Source organism: Manis pentadactyla, chromosome 7 (genome assembly GCF_030020395.1).
Source record: "Manis pentadactyla isolate mManPen7 chromosome 7, mManPen7.hap1, whole genome shotgun sequence".
NCBI classification, from domain to species: Eukaryota; Metazoa; Chordata; class Mammalia; order Pholidota; family Manidae; genus Manis; species Manis pentadactyla.
Window position 1 is genome coordinate 76424880 of NC_080025.1, and position 25966 is coordinate 76450845.

General features: G+C 36.8%; 1 protein-coding gene across 6 annotated transcripts in view; it reads right to left on the reverse strand.

The window, feature by feature from the left end:
* The window catches only part of CDK6 (cyclin dependent kinase 6), a 230921-nt gene that overhangs the window by 169108 nt on the left and 35847 nt on the right, over positions 1-25966 (reverse strand). For all 6 annotated transcript variants that reach the window (XM_036879227.2, XM_036879223.2, XM_036879222.2 and 3 more), the window contains one exon: positions 2100-2235. In XM_036879227.2, coding sequence (XP_036735122.1) covers positions 2100-2235 — 136 coding nt within the window. The remainder of the gene's footprint in view (positions 1-2099; positions 2236-25966) is intronic.

The window sequence follows — 25966 nt, forward strand, 5'->3', positions numbered from 1 at the left end:
TTTTAAAAATAATTTTGAAATAATTATATCTGAATAAAGGTTGGCAATGTGTCTTATTTATTGATTACGTATGTGTATAAATCCTTGGGTAGGGACTGTGAGGATGTGAGGATACAAAGATCAATGAATCGGTAAGATATGGACATAAATAATCACAAAGGCAGAAAATATAATAAAGAGGGAGATATATATACAACAAGTGCTATAAGACAAGTGAGATTATGTTCAACTGTAAAAGTTGATCAAATGATATCTGGGGTGGGCCTTGAAAAATTTAAGCAGATAAGTTTTTGGTGGGGGAGCAAAGAAAGGCAATAAGAAGAAAGGCCATTGACGTAGGAAATCATGAGCCACACCAAGAGAGTGGGGATTAGTCTTATTTGGCCAGAAAACAGAGTACATGAAAAGGGGCTTTGCCCTGTCTGCATGCTGAACTTGGGCTTTGAAGAAACTCATAAAGGGGAGAACCGAAGTCACAAGGCTGGAATACAATTCAAGAAGAAAGAGGGGTGCAGAGATATAGGAGAAGAGGACCAACAACAGGTAATCAGTAATACCTACATTTGAAGGGATTTAATGTTCTTAAAACTGCTCAGGAAGAACTGAAACCATTACTGAGCACCATATTCTTTTTGCCTTTTTCTTTTTTATTAAGGTATCATTGATATACAATGTTATGCTCAGGTTTCATATGGGCAACATTGTGGTTACTACATTCCCCCTATTTTTAAGTCCCCACCACATACCCCATTACAGTCGCTGCCCATCAGCATAGTAAAAGAACACCATATTCTTTTATGAAAGATGGATGGGAGAAATACATTCTATATTAGTCTAAAACCAAAGGGACAAATTATTCAATGTGTCAAGTTCTAAGTGTCTCAATATCTGGGAATACTACCTAGCTATCACTAAAAGACATTTCTTATTCTGCTCAGAAGGTAAGATATTACCTGCTATTAACTCCTATGTAAAATTATATTGAATCTATAATTCATTTCTAAGAAAAGAATTAGGTAAGGAGTCTGCTAAGTCACCTAATTCACATAACAAAAGGTTCTTCATGAAGACTTGTACATGATATGCACAGACGTAAAAGATCCACTGGGAAGTTCAATTAAGCAGAATGGAAGTACAACCAACAAAACTTTATGAGTGGCCTTTTCCATTAGATTTAAAAGGTGAAAGGACTTCTAGTCACTATGTTGCATCTAGCTTGCCGACTTCTAAGGAGTCTTAAGTCACCTTTGAGTCCCAGGAGTTTGGGATAGTACCTGGCACTTAGGCTTCCTATAAATGTTTTATGAGTGAGAAAAAATGGGCCCAACAATCAGTATTTCAGATTTACATGGCGTAGCTATGTCTTTGAGTCAGAAGACAGTTATAATATTCAATGTGCTCGTGTATGACGTTTCAAATTATGTCCCTCAGAGTCCACGAACCATCAGAAAAAGACAAAGCTCTATTTGTTATACTATACTTTTTGAGGTTAGGGCCAGATAATGTACAAATATATATTTTTCAATAATTTTAATATGTTAGATTAATATGTATTAGAACTAAAATGGTTTTTTCACTGAGCCCTAAAACTAATGATCTAGAATATATCCCATTCTTTGAACCTCTCACTTAGTTGACAAATTTAGCTATATACAGTTGACCCTTGAACAACACAGGTTTGAACTGTATCGGTCTGTTTATATATGGATGTTTTTCAATAGATACACTGGAACATTTTTGGAAAGTTGTGAAAATCTGAAAATACATTTTCTTTTCTCTAGCTTACTTTATTGTAAGGATACAGTATATAATGCATGTAGTAGTATACAGAATATGTATTTGTTGACTATTTGTGTTACTTGTAAGGCTTCCAGCCAACAGCAGGCTGTTAGTAGCTAAGTTTTTCGGGAGTCAAAAGTTATGCATAGATTTTCAACTATGTTGGGGGGCCAGCACCCCTAACCCCTAAGTTGTTCAAGGGTAAACTATACTGTTGACTGGAAGCTACTTCTGGCAATTTTTATACAGAAAGAATGCCATTGCTTAATAGAGTATAATACTGTGACTGTTTGACCAGGTAGAAAAATGATTCTTGGTACCTTTATGGTTTCAGTGGGCACTCCCGGTTCTGGAACTTTATCCAAGTAAGTGGTCAAGTCTTGATCAACATGTTCAAACACTAATGTTAGTTTGATTTCTCTGTCTGTTCTTGACACTGTGCACACATCAAACAACCTAAAAGAAAAAAGAGGTATTAAGTAGGTGGCATAAAGAAAGAAAGAACCTGTGTGTCTTTATACACATCCCTCAATTTGATCACATAATAGGAAAAAAAAAAAGGCCAATGTTGTTCATTCCTTGTGATGATATATAAGGACACGTACCTAATGGGATCTGATATTTTAATATCAATTTGAAAGTTTAGGAGTGGAGCATTTTGTTAAGTGGTGGCAAAACCCACAATAAAAGAGAAAGCAACACTACTAGAGCATGAGAATATCTGTCTGGAGAGTTTCCTTAGGGTAGAACTTGCCAATGAAGATAGTTAAAAACACTGAAGCCCAGGAAAAAATATGGTTCTTCTTAGCTCACAGTTCAAGAATTATTAAAAAGAGATTAAGCATTCTTTGAAGATACTGGACTCTGTAATGAAGATTTTCCTGGAATTTAAGGTGTTAGAATCTTGCCTATGAAATAAGTTTGATGGAATATGGAGAAATTTAGTTTATTTCTAAGAAAGCCTTTTCATCCTGGTGAATCAAATCACTTCCTTAGAAAGGGCATACATAATAAATAATTACTTTTAAAATTCCAAATATGCTAATCAAAACTGAAATTTTAACTTTTTTGGTGGGGGAAGGGATGGCTTGAAATTTCATTGGTAAATGACATAACCCTTAAGTGATAAAGACAGATTAACAAACTTTATGATTAAGTTTGGATGGGCAAATCCAATTTTTTCCATAAAATCCTGTAACTGATTCAAAATATAAATTCTGAAGACAGAGCCTTCAGTAGTCAAAAGAATTTTCAAGCACACTATCTGGCACAGAAGACGCTTACCAAATATCTGAAGAATTAAACAGACCACTCATAAATAAGCTGTAAGCAAATTTCTTGACAAGATTGTAATATAACTACTAAGAAAAGACTAATAAAATGTTATTCATATTATTTCTTTCATTTTTAAAAACTGAATACTCTCTTCAAACAACTAACTATAAATGTGCATATAACCAAATTACTAAGATTCAGGGTTGATTCTCAACTGTCTGCTTTGTATATGACCTCTGTTAAGTTTTTAATACCTAGCTGGTACACCATGCCACCCTACTGCATTTCTGGGCTAGAAGAGCCCCACAATATTTGGTACTTCTCTGTGAATCTAAACTAACTTTAAAAGAAATTAAAGAACACTATAATTAAGTTGAAACTGGTGGGGTGAACCACACATATTTCACAGCCAGATCCAAAATATTTTTTAATTATGGGCAGTTTGGGGTCTACGACTATTCAAATCAATTAGATCGACTGACTTTCTTCTTCACATTTATCTACTTCCCAATATTCTGATTTCTAAGTTTCAATCACCTACTTCTAAATTTAATCTTTCCAAAATTATGTGACTTGTTCTGGAAAACTATTCTGATAAAGTGAAAACTCCCAAATAATAAGTTTATTAAAGATAACACTATAAATCATATGAGTGCAAACCATGAAAACTATGATTGCTATTATGCATGGATTTGACATCTGGGAAGTTTATCAAAACAATTTTCAATTTGGTAATTCAAGGTTAACTACTGTCTATTCATAGGTTCCTTTGAACTATCTTCTTTCCATTAAACTCACATACTCTGACGGCCTCACTCTTTTCTTCCTTTTGAAAAAGAAAAAGGAGCTGCACAGTCACCAAGCTTCTTTATATCTGTTGCTTCTATTTTTGTAATGAAATAAAACAGGAGTGAACCAAAAATGGCATGTACAAAAACCGAATACAAACATGGGAACTGCACAATCACAGTTGTGCTTCTTAAATGTTACTTAAAAATATTTTCCATTATAATGAATATATTTTCTTAATGAAAAAAAATTCTTGTTTATCATTGTCTTAGGTCAACAGTGACTTTAGTAACTCCAGTTCTTACTGCACTTAGTCTGTAACATCTAAGACAGTTTAGTAATTTCCAAAAGAAAAACAAATTTGACAGGGACATAACTGGAGAAAGAAATAATACAGAAAAAAAAAAAAACACTGCTGAGCTGAAAGGTCACCAGCTCCCAAACCGTTGTTAGTTACCTAACAGTCCTGGCAGTGTGCTATGTTGCTTCACCTCACTGAAACCACGTTTTCACTCTTTGTATGACACAATTCAAGAATAACATCTAATCCATCCAAGATATTTTCCTTAAGAATATAAGAATCACTGATGCCACCTGCAGCAACTACATTCCATAGGTGAGGTGGGCAACAGTGAGCTCATGGAAGCCACCGCTCACTGACCCAAATGATAAGCCATGGAGAAAAGGAGTCATGTGTGACAGTGCACAGAGTGGAATGTTCTTGTAAGAATTTGAATGTATATAATTAAATATTCTTCTAGGCCACAAAAAGAATGATATTAGGTAGAATTGGCTCCTGCTGGTTCAAGGAGATAATTGTGTTGATTTTTTTTTAAGGTGCTATTATTGATTTCATTTGGGAAAAGAGTGTATATTATCCTTAGAAATTCACAAGTGACATCAGGGAGGTAAAAGTCCTAAGAAGACCTGTAGAATCCCCCCTCTTTTTGGTTTCAATGCTGGCTATTAACATGTTATAGCCCCAGGATGCCACAGAGGATGTTTTGGGAAATACTGTTCTACACTAAAATATGAAATTCTGTCTAAATTGTTTAGTAAACATTATTACAGTAAAAATTCAGTTATATTAGTCATAATAGGTAGGAAATACATTCTGAATCAACAGCTATATATTCAGGCATCCCTTCTTTGACAGTGTACATTACACCACTTCACTTTTGCAAAAGACCTACATTAGCACCTGTTTTCGTTAACTGGAAGAAATCCAAAGAGGATTTTCGCTTTTATGGAGAAGAGGCAAAAACCAAAAACAGCATTCATCACTTGTCTTGCAATGCTCACCCGAGCCACCACAGCTTTGAACTGCGTCTGTGAGCGTCTGTGCTTTTATCTCAATTTATTTTGTGCATCCGTTAGATGTGTCCTAAGGTATCAGATAAGCCTAAGAGAGGCTATTTTATGGGTCTGAGAACACTCAACAATTTTCCTTATAAATTAATGGTAATTGCTTCTTTGCTTTATGCCATTTTGGCTTATGAAAGGTTTCGCAGGAACGCTGTACTCTCAGATAGTGGGGGAACCTGTATTAAATTTAGGAATTTTAGAACATAATATTTATGATGTTTTTTCATCTATAATGACTCCCTCTGGAATTACTCCAGATCAAATAAATAGCAGTCACTGCAGTGGGCAATAAAGAGGATAGGTGCTTTAATGTAACAAATTTAAGTCTCACATAAAGAAACTAAGCTAAACAAGAACTGAAATCCCTGGTATTTGGCAGGAGGTTAACAATATGTAATATATTTATATAAATCAATGAGGAATGTGGCCAGGCTGCCTATAACCTCTACACTTGCAAAACAAAAGAGCCAGACAGGTCTGAGCATTTGAATATAAACACTGGAAAATAACTTCAACCGTATGATTCCTTGTGTTGACTTTTTTTTTGCTAATAAGTAAACAGACAAAAATACCACTTCACTGATTGCATGACTGCAGTTCAATAAGAGAAGTATAATCACACTGTGTTGAATATGAACAAAATATCTCAGATGACTTTTAAGGGAAATGAAAACTACCATTTAATATTTATCTATTAGAGCTGAGTTTAATGTGATCCTAGCAAATGTTAAAAGAGTAGAAGTGAAAAGTGGTTCTCAGCATTTACTAAATCTATGAATCTAGTGTGCAAAGTGCAATCCAATGAGGCACAGATAGGTCATTATCATTTCACAATTAAGTCAGCCAAGCCCTTAACTAGCCCATAAAGTAAGTTCTCTCACTGTCTCTGTTGTCCTGATCCTCCCAGCTGCAGGGCAGAGAGCAAGCTCTGTGGTCCAGTACAGCACTCAGCTTTCCAGCTGTCCTAGTGATGTAATTATCTCATAACAAAATATCTCCGTGAATTAACTCTGCATCCTACTCATTGTAATTCTTAATGACTGCTTCCTGTTCGTGTTCTCCATTTAACTTGCTATTCTGGATCTATTGCCTAGGCAAGTTGCCTTCGCCTAATGGATGGGACTTCATCCAAAAGGTTTGGCATTTCCAAAGATTACAATTTACAAAGGTCTCCAAACAACATGCTTTGTAAACACAAGACTTGCTTTTGTATTGTGGTTATTATAAAAGGGAAATCTGCATTATTTTCTGTGATTAAACTTTGATCTGTCACAGGAAATTCTATGAGGATTTTTTTCCTGTCACTTTTTTTCTTGAATGTTTGGACATCAAATAGTTCAAGAGCAGAGAGATGTCTGGTACAGCTGCTTAAGAGTGCTAAACAAAATTTTATTTGAATGACATCCCAGTCATTGAAATTAAGGAGATTTAAAAAAAATCTCTAATTTCTTCCTCTATAGTCCACGAAGCATATTCTGTGGCTATAGCCTGCATGCGCCAAATTTCTGTTCAAACATGCCACTAGCCTTACATTACTGGATACTGGCCACGAGTCCTCCTTTTGATCATTTAATATGGACTCTGTGTGCCCTTGTTCTCAACCAACGTTGAACAGTTTAACTCCAGAAGTATTCCTACCAACAATAATGAGCATGCTGCTAGAAGGGAACCATTTGAGCAGCATCCATAAGCAGTATCAGCACCCATCGTGTGCAGGTGCTGTACACAGTTTTACAGATGCCAACGGATCTAAGGTAGGTGTCGTCTTTAAGAACTTTCAGAACTTTAGTCAGGTGAAAAAACACTGACAAGTAAAACTAAAAGTAATGATATACGGCTATGTATTAACTGCAAACAAATTCTACAAACACTACATGAAACTATAGATTCACACCAGAGTAAATTTGTTCTACATGCTATTATGGTAGACAGCTGTGGTGTCTGCCTTCCCCAAGTCTGCTACCTCTTCTGGAAACCATATCCTCGTTTTTCGTTGAGGAACCATGCCTACACCATACTCAGGCAATATAGTTCTGGGACCTCAGATGTAGGATGGCATCTAACCTACCCTGGACAAAAAGAGTGACAATGACTGATTTAGGAATGGACAGAATCATGTGACTCAACCCCAGAAATTTTACTAGAACTTCTGGGAGAGCAGAGCTCTACTTGGGGATTACCAAACTGGCAACATAGAAACCTGCAGCTGCTGGTGACCATCTTTGCCACCACTTTAGTGAGCCTACCATGGAATGCAGCCAAAAGAGCAGAGACATAACAGACAAGAGATTCTGGATGATACTGTTTAAGACTAGACCCACTTGTGCCCAAACTACCCCTGCGAGCCAGGGACCCCACTTTTGTACTTAACCAGTTTTAGCTGGGTTTTTATTACTTGCAACAAAAAATAGTCCTAAGACATCTATAAATATTTTGGAATGGTTAAATGAAACACCAATATCCGACCTCAAATATGTCTTATGTATTAGACAAAATGAAACAAGCTCAAGTACGTAAGCAATAGTTGTTTTCCTGCCGTGGTTCCTCCATGACTATGTCCACTGGACAAAAATAACAAGAACAACTCTAAAGCAGGGAAACCCCTTTGTGCTCATTACTGCTAAATTTAAGTCTACCATAATCTGACGAGGGAATACAAAGTCAACCTCTTTTATTCACTAAATCATCTTATTCCTTATACCCTTAAAGACAGTGTTCATTAAAAGTTTCATAGTTCATCTTCTTCCAGTTCATCTTTAGAGTTTCGACTAAACTAGTTTCAGCTCTGCTACATACACCTGGCAGTGCGGATCTGTGAGTTAATATCTTTGCATTCATCAAACAAGAAATGTTTTACAAATTAAATGGGAATCCCCCAAACTGGGCAAGTTTACAAGATGTGACTTGTGCAACAGTAAATATTTAAAATAGAACAAACAGTAAAATTGTGTACATGGAAACACAGCACTTACCAATGATAGCACAAAACTGCTGTATTATTAACTAGACCCCAAATAAGCTATCTGGGATTTCTTAGCAGGTATATGGGATGCCTGTATACTGCTCTGCTCATATTCAAGATGAGTTCCTGAAATGGACATTAAATAATAGCATTCAAACTTCTTTCTTATTCCTACAGCAAGGATTAGAGGCAGTCTCACACTATCAAACATAGTTCTTCAAATGGCTAATGCATTTTATCTGAATGAAAGGCAGAGAGAATGAGGTGACAGCTTCACTCTGTTATGCTAACTATATAGGCTATTACGGGAAAAAGGAAACATTACTTTAGAGTTAAAACAAATGAGAAAATCGTGAAGAACATACTTGTTCTCTTACAGGGAAGAGAATGGTAGTGGGACAAAACATTCAAAAAGTGAATTCTGAGTCACCATGCCGGTCACTGTCCACCCAAAGTCAGGCACCTAGGCAATGATGAGCTGATTGATGCCTTTGCTGAGTCCAGTTTCAGCACAAAATTGTTTCTGAAGTTCAGAAAGAACAGAAAGTCAACCCTGCAAAAAGAAGAAACCTGTGGATAGCAACAATTAGGGACTGTTAACGCCTTGATTAGAATAACCACCATTTCACCAAGCTCAGCTACTGCACAGGAATGACACTCCCCTTCTACCTTTTGAGGTCTCCACCTAGATACGATGCCCTTAATTTAGCCTTTTCCTTACACAACAGTTAGCTTCAATCAGCCACTTCACAGAAACCTGTTCATCAATACAAGGTCCTGACAACAGTGACTGGATCAAGAGACCCCAAAACCTGTGGCATTTGGTGTGAGAGTGGGGTTCAGGAGCCCCAAGTCTTAAACCCTACTGGCAGGTCTGAGGTCACAGACTGGCAAACTAAAGATAGCCATAAACTAGAAACGTCTCTCCATACTTTGGATTCTTCATTTCTTTTAATTCTCCATGGCACCCAGTGTGGTGTCTAATACAGAGTAGATGTTCAATAAATGTTTACTGAATAAATTAAACTTTTCAAAATGGTAACTCAGGGAAAAACCAGGAACAAAGTAGAAGAGAATCTTTAGGGGTTACTGGAAAAGCATGGCACTCTGCATGAGCCAATCTTTTAACTGATGTTAAGTGAGGACTCACACACTAATATGGGGCATTTATTAACTAACGTTTGTTAGTTTGCTCCGTATCTACTAGCTACTTCTACTTTTTTGACTTTTTGATTCCTCACAACAACTCTATGAGATGGTACTCACTTTACGGATGAAGAATAGATGTATATAAACAAATGTTCATTGCAGCATCATTCATAATGAGTCATATAATGGAATATTATTTGGTAACAAAAAGGAATGAGGTATAAGATCCATGCTATGATGTGGATAAACTTGGAAAAGATTATGTAAAGTGAAAGGAACCAGTCACAAAGGACCACATATACTGCATGATTCCTTATATTGAATGGTCCAGAATAGGGAGATTCATAGTGACAAAGTAGATTAGTGGTTTGCTGGGGCTGGGGGTGTGGGGAGGAGGGAGGAGAAAGGAATGGAGGATGATTGCCAATGGGTACTGGGCTTCTTTTTAGAGTGGTGAAATGTTCAAAATTAGATCATAATGATGGCTGCACAACTCAGTAAATATACCCAAAATCACTGAAGTGTACTTAGTACAGGTGAATTTGATAGTATGTAAAGTGTATCTCAATAAAGCTGTTTAAAAACAAAAAGAAGAAAGAAATAGCCATAAGGAGGTTTAGCAATTTGCCTAAGGCACAGGGGCACAGGGACAGTGAGTGGCAGAGATGGGATATGAAGTCAGGCTGTCTGGCTGAGTCTGATTTCCTAGCCTTTGTACCTCCCATCTCTCTATGTAGTGTTGCATTTGGGGCAAAGACCTCTCTATGGCAAATGACACACTGCTGATGGGCACTGTGGTAGTGCCAATTCCCAAATGTCTTTGGTAAGCTTGGATATACCAGCATATGCATTATATGGTGATCTGAAAAAAGGAAATACTCAAAAAATTCACAAGAAAAATAAAGCTGAAGACTGTTGATCTAGACTCTCATGTCCTTTCCTTGATGAGTTGGAAAAATGACATGCTTCAATTCATCCAACAGAGCTTGAAAAAGATATTCTAATCTCAAAAATGTTGAATTAAATGATATTTTTTGAAGCTAAGTGAACAGCCCTAGCTTGAGTCAGAAAGAGTGCAGGAACTTTCTGGACAACTTTCAACATTCAGTTCTGTCTCCATTTCTGACCTGTAAAAGCCCTGTTCTCCAGCTTTGGACCTCTCTTGAGGAAAAACGACTAATCAGCCAAAACTAGGTGGCTGTCTGTGATGAAGACTGTCCGCTAGGTCTTAGAGGAAAACCAACCAAATTTTACCTACATCATAAGCCAAAAAATCTTTCATAATCACATCCTTACTAGGTGAGTAAATTTATCCAAGCACTAATTCACTCAGATACCTATGATTAGATTCTTATCTAATAAAACAACCACTGAAGTTAGTTCCTTCTAAGGAAACGTAAGTGACCATAAATACATGAAAAAAGGTAAAACTATAGAAATAACTTACAGAAACATAAATGAAACATCAGTGATATATTATTTAAGCCCCTGCAAATTGGTTAACAAAATTTTTAAATGATAAAATGACACCATTTGGGAGGATTTGTGAAAATGGGCCCATATCTCTGTGGGGAGTACAAATTGGTAAAAATTCTTTCTGGAGAGTAATCTCACAATATATGCATGTGTAGGCACACACACACACACACACACACACACACACACATCTGTATCATGTGGACCTTAAAACAATGATACAGATTCATATTTATTGAACATGGAAAGGCATTCAGAATACATTATTAGAAGAAAATGCAGGTTTCAAAAGAATATATATGGTATGATTCCATGTATGTAAACAAAGTAGTATAAAGATGCTAGCAGTGGTTATCTCTGGGTGATGAGATTATGCAATTGTGTTTTCTGCTATTGGCTTACTGGAACTTTTTACAGCGAGAACTTAATAATTTTTGGTAAGAAAAAAATTACCATTTAACAAACAAGAATTTCAAAAACTTCTTTTCTCATAACTTGAAGATTCTTCCTTCTATCACTCATATACTTTTCTTTAATCTACTCCTCTGAGTAAATGAGAAAATCCTGATTACCAATCCTGAAAAGGTGATTTTTAAAATTAAATAGTTTAACAATGTAAGTTCTTAATTTTTTGCTAAGAGAAAAAAATATGCATGCATTATTGCCTCATTGGAGGAATGTGATTTTTAATCCTCCCCCAATATGGGGTACTCCATAAAAAAGAATGTGGGAAAAATAAAATTACTTTTCTGATACCTGGCTAATCATCAGGTCCAGAGTAAAAGAATTAACATTAAATAAAAGAGAAACAATGATAGCTAATGAAGTCTTCATATTACTCTGATGTTCACCGTGCAAGCCAAAGAAAAATCCTGCATGGCAGAATTACAGAATTGTGTAAGTATGGGTAGCTTTAGAGATTATCTGGTTCTCTACAGTTGTTTCACAGGTGAGGAAACACAGGTGAAGAATGGCAAAGCTAAATGAAGGGGTTAGACATCTGGGTCTCATGACTACAAATTTGGTGCCCTTTCTAATACGACAGTGTATATATAAGCAATCAAAATAACAAAAGAATGTTTTTTAAAAAAAGTCATTATAAAAATTAACATCTAACAGCTTACATTTTGAAATCAGATCTGTCCCAGAAAAATTTCCAGGAACTATTGTGGTAAGACTGAGGAAAATTCTATAAATCTATTTAAGAACACCATCAAGAAACTTGAAAGATTAGAAAACAAAACATAGCAGGAAAAGTTAAAAGAACTGGTATCTCTATTACCTGTTTAACTTAAGGACCTGTGATTAGGTGGTTTTGTTCAGATGTAAATATTAGGTTATAATTTAATATGTCCAGACACCAGTTTTAGTTTAGAGTTTGATCTTTTTTCTAGGAATATTTCAGATAATAAGGTAAATATTTCATGGTGTTAAGAACAATTAAAAACTGAAGGAGATAAGAATTTGTAAATGTAACTGCAATTTCATCTCCAAGGCAGAATTCTTCTTTTGCAAAGAACCATAGGAGCAACTCATACTGGGGATCTGTTAAGCAACTGGGTATTCCACATAAGTGAGTATTTTGGATACCTGATTCTTACCTATCTTAAGCTCTCAATTTTTCAAAAGTAAAGTTTTTAATGGAATTCTTTATAGCACACATCAAACACTTTCTTAACTTGTTAAACACAACACACTGATTATGTTCTGGCAGATCATTCATGGTCATTAGTATCATCAAATTACAATCATTGAATTCAGCATGATTGTTATGCTTTTATTTGAGTGCTTTCTAGGCACAGGAACATGAGGCAAGGAGACCCACAATGAGACACATTATAAATCAAACTATCAAAAAGAGAGAATCTGGAAAGCAGCAGAGATAAAGAACTCATCACCTATGAGGGAAACTCAGTATCATCAATAGTCAACTTCTCATCAGAAACCATGGAGGGCAGAAGGCAGTGGGATAACTTTAAAGTTCTGCAAGAAACAACTGTCAACAAAGAATTCTACATCCAGAAAAACTATCCTTCAAAGATGAAGGTGAAATTAAGACATTCCCAGATAAACAAAAACTGGAGGAGTTTGTTACCATGAGACCTGCCCTAGAAGAAATGCTAAAGGGAGTCCTTCAGGTTGAAGTAGGACAGGAACTCAAAGTCATATGAAGAAATAAAGAATGCTGACAAAGATAACTAACTACATAGGCAAATGTTAAAGCCAGTATCACTGTATTTTAGCTTGGAACTCTATTTTTCCTAAAATGATTAAAAAGTCAACTGCATATGGTAACAACTATAAATTGATGTTGATGTCCACACATTATATAAAGGTGTAATTTGTGACAATAACAACATAAAGGGGGAGGTACAGAATTTTATGGGGAAGAAATTTTTATATACTATAGAAGCTAAGTTAGTATTATTTCAAATTAGATTGCGATAAATTTGAGATGTTAACTGTAATCTCCAGTGTAATCACTAAGAAATTCTTTGTTTTCTAACTATCTTCATGTCCTGAAAAATATTTTCTTAAATTTCCTCTTTATCACTTAATGAGCCTCTAGAGTGAGCCTGGGACTGTACCAGGGACTTTTCATATGCAAATTCAATATCCCTATTAAGTGGGTAGTATTATTCTCATTGTACAGATGAAGGAGCTGGGATTCCGAGGGTACTCTGTCCAGTGATAGAGCTGAGAAGACACAGAACCACGATTTCAATTAGAAACCTTCACAGGCTTCTCTCTCCTCCTTGATCTGGAACTTCCATATTTAGAGACTCATAGTCCAATTGCCACCCAAGGCACCACTACCACCACCACCATGTAACCAACAGCAAATGATGCCTTCGCCATGGCCGTGGTTTCAGATAATACCTAAAGGCTGGAGAATCCCCACTCTGTCTCTCCAAAACAGTTATCTCCCCAAACTCCATACCCAACTACCTCCTGGACAACTTCAACCAGTATTCTGAACCTTTCAATTTCAAAGTGTCTGGAACAGAGCTCATCCCCTTCCTGAACACCACTACCATTCAACCAATTTTCAAAGCCCAGAAACCTTCAAATACTCCTAGATTCTTTAATTTTTCCATATGTATAATCAACCACCAGTTCCACCACTTAAATGTTTCTCCATCCATGGCTACTTCCTATGCTCGGGCACTCATCGCTCTTGCCTAAACTTCTACAGAGAGCCTTTATTCTACCTCCCTGCCTTGTGGAGACTGCCTGTACTCACCCCTCACTCTGGTGAGTGAATCTTCTACAGTGTACATCTTAAACTTAACTACTAATATTGTAACACTGATTAAATGCATTTAGTTAACAAATGTTTGTTAAGTATTTGTTATTTTCCAGCATTTTTGGGTGCTAGGGACAGAAAGATCAAAGGATAAAATATGTTTTCTTAGGTTGTTCAGAGTATAGTAGGAAGGCAGACATAAAAAGATGAATATCAACTAATCTGGAAATGCTGAAGTAGAGATACATACAGTTGACCTTTGAACAATGTGGGAGTTAGGGGTGCCAGCCCCTGTGAACTTGAAAATCCACATATGACTTCCAACTCCCCCAAAACTTAACTACTAATAGCCTACTGATGATTGAAAGCCATACTTAAAACAGTCAATGAACATATATTTTGCATGTTATATGTATTATTTAACTGTATTCTTACAATGAAGTAAGCTTGAGAAAGAAAATATTTTTTCAAATTGTTGCAAATTTCCAAAAAGTTTTCTAATATATTTACTGAAAAAAATCCACGTGTAAGGGGACCCATGTAGTTCAAACCCGTGTTGTTCAAAGGTCAGCTGTACAGGATACTTCAAGAGTAATTAAGAGGGGCATCTAACCCAGGTTTGTAGGAAAAGGTCTGTAGAAGTGACAACTGAACTGTCTTAGGCTATCAGGAGTTACTATAGCAAACGGCAAAGAAGGTAGTAAACTCAAAACCAAGAGAAAGTGTGAGCAAGGGACAGCAGGACCTACTGGAGGGAAACCTTGTTTCCCTTAAGAGATTTTATCCTGTGGAAAATGGGTATCTAGGTTTGATTTTTAAACTGGTCTTTCTGATGGGTATGGATAAGAGGAACAGTGGCAAAAAGATCAGTAAGGAGACTGTTGCTGCAGTTGTGCAGGGAAAATAAAGAGGGCCTGTCCTAAGGAATTGGCAGCAAGGACGGAGAGTAGAGTACAGATTCCAGAAATATTTAGGAGGTTGAATTGGCAGGACTCGCTAAGTGTCTGAATGTGGCGGGGGTGGAGGGATGAGGAAGGAGGAGAAGCCAAGGATGACTCACAGCCTTTTGACTTTGGGGACTTGGTGCCACCCCATGAGATACAGCAGTGTTCCCAGACCTTTGGTTTTCAGGGACCTGTACGATTTCCAAGAAATTTAGGACTCTGACAGAACGCTGCCAACTAAAAACGTTAACTAAACCCTACCATCTACTATCAACATCATCTCATAAAGAAAGCACATTTTAACACCCAAAATGTAAATAGATTTAACTTCCTGAAAAAAATTACCACAGGGCCCTATTTTTCTAATTTCATTACAGATGATGGAAAATTGGTACCAGGCTTCAGACCAACACTTGGAAACCCTGAGATGGAGATGTAGGAGGTGTTCGTCCGGCAGTAAAATGAGTTGAAGACAGAAGAATATGTAGTCCCTGCCCTTGCTAACTCTCTAGCACTATAGGGACATCCAGCCCACATACATTAAGGGTTGTAAAAGATTTCAAGAGGTTATGAAAGCCCTGAAGAAGAGGCACTCAAATGTGTCTAGAGAGGTGGCTGGGGAGCTGTGTCTCAAAGGATGATCTGGAATTTTCCAGGTAAACAAAAGAAATTCAGCATAGTCCAGGCAGAAGGAACAGCATGTCCAAAGGTATGTAGGTATGCAGGAAAATTCATATTTGGGGAATTGTGGGTAGCTTGGCATTGCTGGTGATTATCTTGGAAAATGGCAAGAGAAGAGCCGGAAAAGTACATAGAAGCAAAATTACGAAGGGTTTGGTAATCTAGGCTAATAAGTCTGGAAATTACTGTATGGGTGTTGAGGAAGAACCGAAAGACTTTACAGTGGGCAATGCTATGGCCAGACTTACCACTTGGAAATACCACCCTGACTGCAGAATAGAGACTGGATTGTAAGGGAATAAACTGGAGGTGAGGAAAACTGGTAGGAAGTGTCTGCAAATGCCCAGGTAAGAAATACAGATAGATTAGCGAAACAGGAGCAGCAGAGAGACCAATACAAACAACAAATATATACTGAGCACCTACACTCTTCAGGGGATACCAAGGTCAATGAGACAAGATCCCCGCTGTCTTAGAGCTTCTTTACTATGGTTGTTAAAAGAAAGAGAAGCATACTTTACATAATGTTTCGCAATTAGAAAAATTAACAATGTATCAAATGCTTTCACAAGTCTCTCCCTATATACGTTTATTTTCAAATTCCACTAAATTACATTTTACACATAATTGATTAAGCCATTTTTCTATCCTTGTAATATTGGCTCATTACCTCATGATAGATTCCTATAAATGGCATTGCAAAAATCAAAATGTATACACTTTTTATTCTTGATCCAAATGGCCTTAATGAAGATTGCATCAACTTACACTCCCATAATGTTATCTCGTAGGTATAATTCATAGGATTTGGTGACCGAACAGGATGTGAAAACTGAAGGAAGGTAAGGTTAGAATGATTTCTAGAGTTCTGGTTTAGGCAACAGTGTGGTATTTCCAAACAATGTAAGAAGAGAAGAAAAGAGGAAAAAAAGATTTGAGGAGTAATTAATGAATTCAATCCAAAAGAGATGGATTTGAGATGTCTGTGAAATTTAGGTGGTAATGTCTCATAAACAACTGAAAACACATATTGGAGCTTTGGTCATAGATCAAGTAATAGCTTGGGGAGTTATCAGCATACAGGTAAGAGAGAATCTTGGTGCTATAACATGCAACAAGAAAAGCATCCCTGAATGAACCAGAGAGGTGGGCAAGAAAACAGTTTAGAAAATGATGTCGCAAAAAGACAAAGGCATTAAGAAAACAATTCCATTTACAATAACATCTAAAATGAAAAAAAATACTTGGCTATAAATTTAACAAAAGAAGTTCACTGTACACTGAAAACTGCAAGACAGTGTTAAAAGAAATTAAAGATCTATATAAATGGAAAGACATCCATATTCGTGGATCAGAAAGATTTGATATTATAGAGGTAATACTCCCAAAACTGATCTATAGCTTTAATACAATGGTATCAAAATCGCAGGCTCTTTAGCAGACACTACTAACAAGCTGATCCTAAAATTCATATGGAAATGCAAGAAACCCAGAATAGCCAAAATAACCTTGAAAAAGAAAAAATTGGAGGACTCTTATTTTGCAGTTTCAAAACTTACTATAAGTTATAGTACTCAAGACAAAGTATGGTACTGGCATAAAGATAAACACATGGAGCAATGGAATAGAACTGAGAGACCAGAAATGCTCAACTGATTTTCAAAGGGTGCCAAGACCAGTAAAGTGGGTAAAAGGTAGATTTTTTCAAAAAATGATGTTAGGATAACTGGATATCCATATGCAAAATAATGAAGATGGACCCCTACCTCACAACATACACAAAAATTAACTCAAAATAGCTCATAGCCTTAAATGTAAAATTCTCTAAAACTCTTAGAAAAAAAATAGGAGTATATCTTCACGACCTTTGGTTAGGCAATGATGTATATGAGATCTGACACCAAAACATAAGTAACAAAAGAAAGAATAAGTTGATTCATTAAACTTAAAATCATTTGAGTTATAGAGGGCCCCACCAAGAAAAAGAAAAGACAACACAAAGAATGGGACACACTATTTGCAAATCATACATCTGATAACAGACTTGTAACCAGAATATATACAAAAAGTCTTACAACTCAATAATAAAAAGACAAATAACTCAATTTAAACATGGGCAAAGGTTGTCAGTTATATTTCAATAAAGCTGAAAATAAAGTAACATTAAATAAAAATGGGCAAAGATCTAAATAGACACATCTTCAAAGATGATATAACAAGGGCCATGAGAAGATGTTCATTAGTCACTAAAGAAATGCAAATCAAAACCATGAGATACTACTTCATACGCACTAGGATGGCTAAAATCAAAGACAGAAAGTAACATATGCTGACAAAGATGTAGAAAGCAGAACCCTCATATACTTCTACAGTGGAATGTAACATGGTGCAGCTATTCTGGGAAACAGTTGGCAATTCCTCAAAATGTTAAGCATAGAGGTATCATATGATCCAGCAATTCCACTCCTCACTATATACCCAAGAGAAATGAAAACATATGTCCACACAAAAACTTGTACAGGAATGCTCATAGCTGTATTATTTGTAACAGCAAACAAGGGGAAAACACCCATATGTCCACCATAAATAAATAAAATGTGTACATACATACAATAGAGTATTATTCAGCCACAAAAAAGAATGAAATACTGATATATGCTACAACATGGATGACTCTTGTACACATTATGCTAAGTAAAGAAGCCAGTCACAAAAGACTATATATTACATTATTCCATTCACATGAAATGGCCAGAATAGGCAAATCTACAGAGAAACAAAAAGTAGATTAGAGGTTGCCTAGGATGAGAGGTAGTTAGAGTTGGGGGAAAATAGAGAGTGACTGCTAGTGGGTATGGGGTTTCTTTTAGGGGGAATGAAAACATTCTAAAATTAGATTGTGGTGATGGTTGAGCAACTTTGGGAATATACTAGAAACATTGAATCACCCACTTTATACGGGGGAATTATATGGCATGTCAATTAAGTCTCAAAAGTCTTTAAAAAAATCAAGGGAAGAGACTTTTTCAAGAAGAAAGAAGTTGTCAGTGGTATATAAGACAAAAGAGTATACTCTGCTCTTTAAAATCCTTCCATGTTTCTCTTAACCACAGGACAAAACAGCAGGACAAAGAGCTACATTTATTGAGTGCTTACTGTGTGCCTAGGCATGGTACTAAGAACTTTATCTGTGTTTATGTATTTAAACTTCTTAGCCCTATAAAGCAGGCATCATCATTTCTTTAACAGATGAATAGATGTAAAGAACCTTTCATCTTTTTCACAGATGAGAAGAACTAAGGCATAGAAGATGAGTAGATTGTCCAGGATTATAAAACTTGTAAATGAAGGAGCCAGGGTCTGAGCTCAGATAATGAGGCACCAGAAGCCTCCCTCTTAACCACTGTACTCTCCTTTCCACAGCTTACTAGGACTCTCCTGATCTCGCTCCTAACTGCCACTCAGTTCTCATCTTGGAACTATATTCTATCCATCCTAAAACACTTCCAGTTCTTGAAATGTGTGTGACTTTTGCACTGTGCCTTGGCATGAGCTGTTACCTCTGCCTAGAAAGCTCTCTTTTTAAAACTCCGTCCATCTTGTGACCTTCTACTTATTCACAAAGACTGCTCAGGAGTGAACATCCTCCATGACCCTCACTTGTCTTCCTTCCATCCTCCCACTTCCAGAGCCAAGACTCTTATCTGTTACCACAACATACCTGACTCACTGGGGGGCACTCAGCCATGAATAGTAAATGAATAAATAAACGAATAAAAATGTTCAATTGTCCTAGAAGAGAGTACACTGTATTTTTGGAAGTAGCCTGAGCCAAGTCTGATAAATTAAGTGGGGGATCAGCCTGAGTAATACTATTTTGGGTCCAAAAAGAGGTGTGATAATAAAGTAAAGATGTTGATTTGGGGGTTTGGCTCATAACACTGTTCTGAAGACAATTCCAAGAGTCTGATAATGTTTTGCTCAACCAGAGCAGAGCTAGAAAAACTGGACTGCCTCCCAAGGGACAAGATTTATTTGGTCATATAAGTTCATTAGATTCATTTTTTTCTTTGTGTCATTATTTTCAAGTCAATAATAAGGCAATTGTCCTTTTATTAAACATATTCCATTTCTTAAAGAACAAGTCACTAAATAAGTTATCCTCATCTGCATGCCCCCTATTCTTTCTTTCCTCGGTAACTGTCTTGACATGATAAAGAAGTATTTTATTATCAAATGGTAATTTTGCTTATTTCCAAAGAGAGAAGCAATTTGCTACTCTTTAATTTAAACTTACCCTTAAAATTCAACGAATGCCTGGCTCATGAGGAAAAACAAAGTCCAGAGTCTATTAACTTGTGATCCACAGCCTTCAAAGCAATTTACATTCAGTATACACTTGAGTTCATTTAGCTGTTAAGACTGCAGCCTAAATCCCCTGTGTGCATCTTGTCAATACAAAAGTATACTCAGGCCAAAACTGGGTCACAAAATGTTTTAATATGCAACATGTTTCACTCTTCCAACATTATGAGAAATTTCCAAGCATACAAAAAGAAAGTTTCCTGAAATAAACAACTTCATACCCTAAATTACATCCTCAATAAGCCCACCCCACTTTGGCTTTAGGGCACTAGCAAAACAACAGAAGATACTGCTCTCTGTCATAGCACACATTCAATCTCACTGTTTCTTCCAAGTCTAAATCTTGACACACCAATAACCCATTCTTGTCTAACTGTCCTTCAAAGATTTTGTTCAATTCCTAAGTACAACTATTCATATATTTCAATTTAACCAGTTTCTCTTATGTCAGAATTTGATAGACTTTCACATTATTCATTGGGATGTAGCATACACAAAGTTAGACCTAATCAATAGCCTAATATGCCCATTTCTGCCAGTAATGTCAGTTACTAGTGTTTCTTAGCTGTTAATAAGATTTCATTTAGAATATTTCCATTATGTTGGATAATGAACAATATAGTTTTGAAAAATATAACCCAGGAATGAACATATTTATACAATTTTTTAAAAAGTTACAGACACAGGAATATTTAATCACTGGCCTTTTGGCTTGTATTTCTTTGTCAGAAGTAAAACCAAAAAGCGAAACTAGCTACATATACCCCTTTAACTAACAGAGAAATGAGCAAATTACAAGTAGCTCTATGAGATTCACAGTTTTTACTTGTTTTGAGATGCTCAAATGATAATAAACCCAAGAATTTAAAGTCTCTTTTTAGTCTTTTTAATCATTCTCATAGAATAATTTGAGAGAAAATTATATTTTACAAGTTGCTCAATGGATATTGTTTATTTATTTGTATTGTTTCCACCTCTTTCTTTGACATTTCACATCTCTTCTTTGTTTTTCAGATATACAGTAGATTTTCCTTTCAGAATAAGGATAGCAGTTTCTTAAAGGAAAACTGAGTTGGTAAGAGTAGGACATTTCCCCCCTTAAATATAGACACTATTTTTGGGAGATTTAAAAAAAACCACCTATGAAAATTCTAAAACCTCAAAGTATATACTTTATAGTTTAATACTTGTTAACCACAGAGGTAAAAAATACTAGGGAACTCTAAAATACTCTGCTTATACTAGTTTAACTTTTTCAATACTATTATCATATGACATGCCAAAAGTTATCTCTAATTTTAATCAAGGAAGTTATTTCAGTGAACACACACCAAAGTATCAAAAGTAGGACATGGGAAGGAAAAGTTGTTAGCCCCTGAACCGAAATGAAGGAAAAACCCTTCAAGACTGAAGTAGGATCCGATTAAAAAATGGGCAGAGGATCTGAACAGACACTTCTCTAAAGAAGAAATTCAGATGGCCAATAGGCACATGAAAAGCTGCCCCACATCGCGAATTATCAGGGAAATTAATAAAATAAACGTGATGAGATATCACCTCACACCAATTAGGATGGCCAACATTGGCTAGGAACAACAAATGCTGGTGAGGATGTGGAGAAAGGGGAACCTTCCTACACTGTTGGTGGGAATGTAAATCAGTTCAACCATTGTGGAGAGCAGTATGGAGGTTCCTCAAAAAACTAAAAATAGAAATACCATTTGACCCAGGAATTCCACTCCTAGGAATTTACCCAGCTTCAAAAAGACACATGCACCCCTATGTTTACCGAAGCACAATTTACAATAGCCAAGATGTGGGAGCAACCTAAGTGTCCATCAGTTGATGAATGGATAAAGAAGATATGGCATACATACACAATGGAATATTATTCAGCCATAAGAAAACAAATCCTACCATTTGCAATACATGGATGGAGCTAGAGCGTATTATGCTCAGTGAAGTAAGGCAGGAAGAGAAAGATAAGTCCAAATGATTTCACTCATTTGTGGAGTGTAACAACAAAGCAAAACTGAAGGAACAAAATGGCAGCAGACTCACAGACTCCAGGAAGGCACTGGTGGTTACCAAAGGGAAGGGACTGGGGAGGGTGGGTGGGGAGGAAGGGAAAAGGGGATTAGAGGGCATTAGATTAGCACACATAATGTGGGTCACAGGAAAGGCAGTACAGCACAGAGAAGACAAGTAGTGACTCTATAGCATCTTACTACACTGATGGACAGTGATTGCAATGGGGTGTGGGGGGAGACTTGATAATATGGGTGAATATTGTAACCACAATGTTGTTCATGTGAAACCTTCATAAGACTGTATACCAATAATACCTTAAAAAAATTAATTAATTAATAAAAAAAAGATTGAAGTAGGGAAAATCAAAATGTAGGTGATGAGGATAAGCTACCAGTAGAAAAGGCCCAAGAGGCTAAGACGACCTCAAACCTAGGAGACAAAGCTGTGATGGCAATTAACAGCACAATGTACTCAACTGAATTTGACAAAAAGCCTGTTTTATCTCTATATAAGCAAGCTCTGGAGAGATAATTTGTCAGTGTGGCTTAGACCCTGTCACAGGTGAGGGAGTTTGTGTGACAAACTAATTTTTTTCCTTGCATTAAGATGGATGTAGGGCACAAGGCTTTGAGGCTGTCTGACATTAAGATCATCAGCCAACTCCCTTCACAGGTTCCACAATCACTGTGCAGCTACCCCCCTATTAACTGGCTGTCCCACAGATAAACATGCAAAAAAAGCAAGGCCTGGTTTGGCAGATCAGAGGACACTTGAGAAGTGCAGCTTTTATTGGAAAAGAGTAAATTAACATTCTGGTTCAAACCTCGGTTTCTTGTGAGGTTGGCATGAGTCCGTCATCCCTGGACTCTCACTCCCTCTAGGTGTACTAATAAAATTGGGCTTCCAGCCTTCAAAGCCAGGCAGAACCTGGAACATGGCAACCACCCCCACAGAAATGGCTCCCTGTGCATGGGCAGCCAGCTGTCATTCTGACTACTTCCTGAAAAGGCAACAGTGGTTACCTTGACCTTGAGACATACCTTTCCTTCACAATCTAACAGAATATTTTTGCATTTTGACTTTTAATTCAGGCAACTTTTAAACTGTAAGACAAAAGAGAATGCCTCTGGACATATTTACCCAGGTTTGCTTTAAGAATTTCTAAAGAGAACATCTCTTTGGCAGCACAGAGGAGCACTTCTGCAAAGGCTAATTCTTAGACTTACACTGAACTGTTTTTATTACGAATTGGATTATGGGGTGCGAAATCCTAGAGGGTAAGAACTAAATGACATAAAATCCCTTATAGGGCCTTGTCAAACACCTTTTCTTTACCCTCTACTGAGAATCAGCTAATTAATCAACAGTGGGCTCCTGGATATCTTCAATGTGCTAACACTGGAGATACAGCAGTTAGCAAAATTGGCTCCTCAGGAAGCAACTGGAATCATATCCAAGGAAGCCATTATAACTGATTAGTCTACTTCCTTATCTCAGGTATGCTGGGGTAGAAATAAGATTGAAAATGACTGTCTTGACAAAACTAAAGGAACAAAACAGCAGCAAACTCAGACTCCAAGAAGGGACTAGCAGTTATCAATGGGAAGTGGTGGGGAGTCTGGCGGGAAGGGAGAAGGGGATTAGGGGCACCATAATTCACCATCACAATATAGGTTGGTCACGGGGAAGGCAGTATGGCATGGAGAAGACAAGTAATGACTCTATAGCATCTTACTACACTAATGGACAGTGACTGCAATGGGGAGGCTGAGGACTTGATAATATGAGTGAATGCTGAAACCACAATGTTGTTCATGTGAACATTTATAAGATTGTATATCAGTGATACTTTAATAAAAAAAAGATGGGAAAAAGAAAATCTTCAATGAGGTTCAATTTTTCGAGCGAATTTTGTCAACAAGGTTATAATTTTGTTTCCAGCTTTAGCTATTCAAAACACAAATTTGTTCTACTTATCTGATCTAAAACTAAACAAAAACATTCATTAATAAGAAGCAGAGAAAACAGTGCCAAAATCTCTGTATATTTCAGCACATAAATACATTTATCTTCTTCCAGGAAAATGGCATACAATTTATTTCTAATTCAAAGATAGATAATGGAAAAAGCTGTATACAGTAGAACAATCCTTAATAATTTATAGCTCGATTATCTAAGGAAATTACTTTAAAATGTCAAATGTCAAAATGCTGTATCAAATATCTACTTCTGCACTTCAACTCTCAAGTTAACACTTTGATAAAAGAAAGAGTTCAACGAATAGTAACTGTGCTTTATGAGACTCACCCAACTTTTAAGCACGATAATGTTGACAGATTTGCTATGTAAAAGAGTTCTTACTTTTATTAAACATTGTCACCCTAACAATTGTCTACACATAATCTGCTCTTGATATATAACAAAAAAATATATTCTCATTGCTTTATGCATAGCTTTTAAACAGTAACAAAGAATGTAAAACAAGGAAACTACTTTCTTTAAGGTAAACTAACTATACAGAAGGGTTGCTGGGAAGATGAAAACATCTACTATAGGCAAACTAAGACATGGGGCATGGTGGGCGTTCGCTGTGAGATGATGTGATGAATAATATGACTTATTCTTAAGAATCTTAGTTTTATTTCCTTTATTAGAGCTATTTATTTTAAAGCATAAGGCTTCTCCTAATGCATGACTTTAGAGCAGTATAAAGCCTTAACTTACTGATGAATGAGGGACAGTCTCTGTGGCTAAGGGCCTCAAGGGTTTTGACCACTTTAGATTCCCAGTCCTGTTCAAGTCCTCTGCAGGAAAGCAATTCCTCCAGTCACTGGTCTTCACAACATGGCTCTTCTTCCTCCCATCCTCTCTGCTTAATTCTAGACATTTTCTTTATCAGATGAATAAAATAAGTTTTTGTTTTGAATAAATCTGGCAACAAAATTATCTGTAACCTTGTTGACAAAACTCACTTGAAAAATGGAATCTCATTCAAGAGAAGAAAATAAAGACATTCAAGAAAAGCCATTCGCCTCATCTATTGATCCTCTGTTCCTTGTATTTCATAGGAAAGTATCCTCTTCAAGGAGAGGTGTCCCTCCACCAACCATGACCACCACCCTCTGCCAAGTCCTCACTCCATAAATTTTGACTCCCTATCATTCCTCCTCAACCTCTCCTCTACTGGTTCCTTATACACCTGCAAGCATACTCATATTTCTTCTGTATAATAACAAAAATGTTAAACCACTCTTACTTCAATCTGGTTGTCATTCTACCAACAACATTCCATTCCCCCAACTTATTTCATGATAGTGTATACTTTGCGCTACACCCTCACCCCTTTCTTTATGTTAACTGGCTTCCCTTCTTTTCCCCAGCAAAACGTCTCTCAAATGGGTCCTGATACCTTCCCCCTACTAAATGCAGTCTTCAGCGTCTTCAACCTCTTGGCAGCGCCTGAAATACTGAATGAAATGCCTCCCTTTCCTTCAGATTCTTCCCTCTCCAACTTCCCTGAGTTTTCTTTGCCTCTCTGGTCTCTGCCTTCCTCTTTGCACCCCTTTTCTCCATCAATCCTAAAAGCAGGTAATCTCAAGCTTCAATCCTGTCTTATTTTTTTCCTCAAAATATGGGAGATCTTGCTCACTCAACTGACTTAACATGTAGGGTCCCATTTAGCAGTGACCTTGACAATCTGCTCCAGACAGCAACTATGTCTGAGGCACAATTTGAAATGCCTGTGCAGTGAAGGCTGGGTGGTGTGAACAAGTCACTTAGCTGGTGACACAAGTCTGGCCAGGTGCTGTTTCCACATTGGGGCATTTGTGGGTTGTTCCTCACTCTGGGACACAGTATGTGCAATAGTGGTATTCCCAATGGGGACTTGAAGAGATCTGTCCC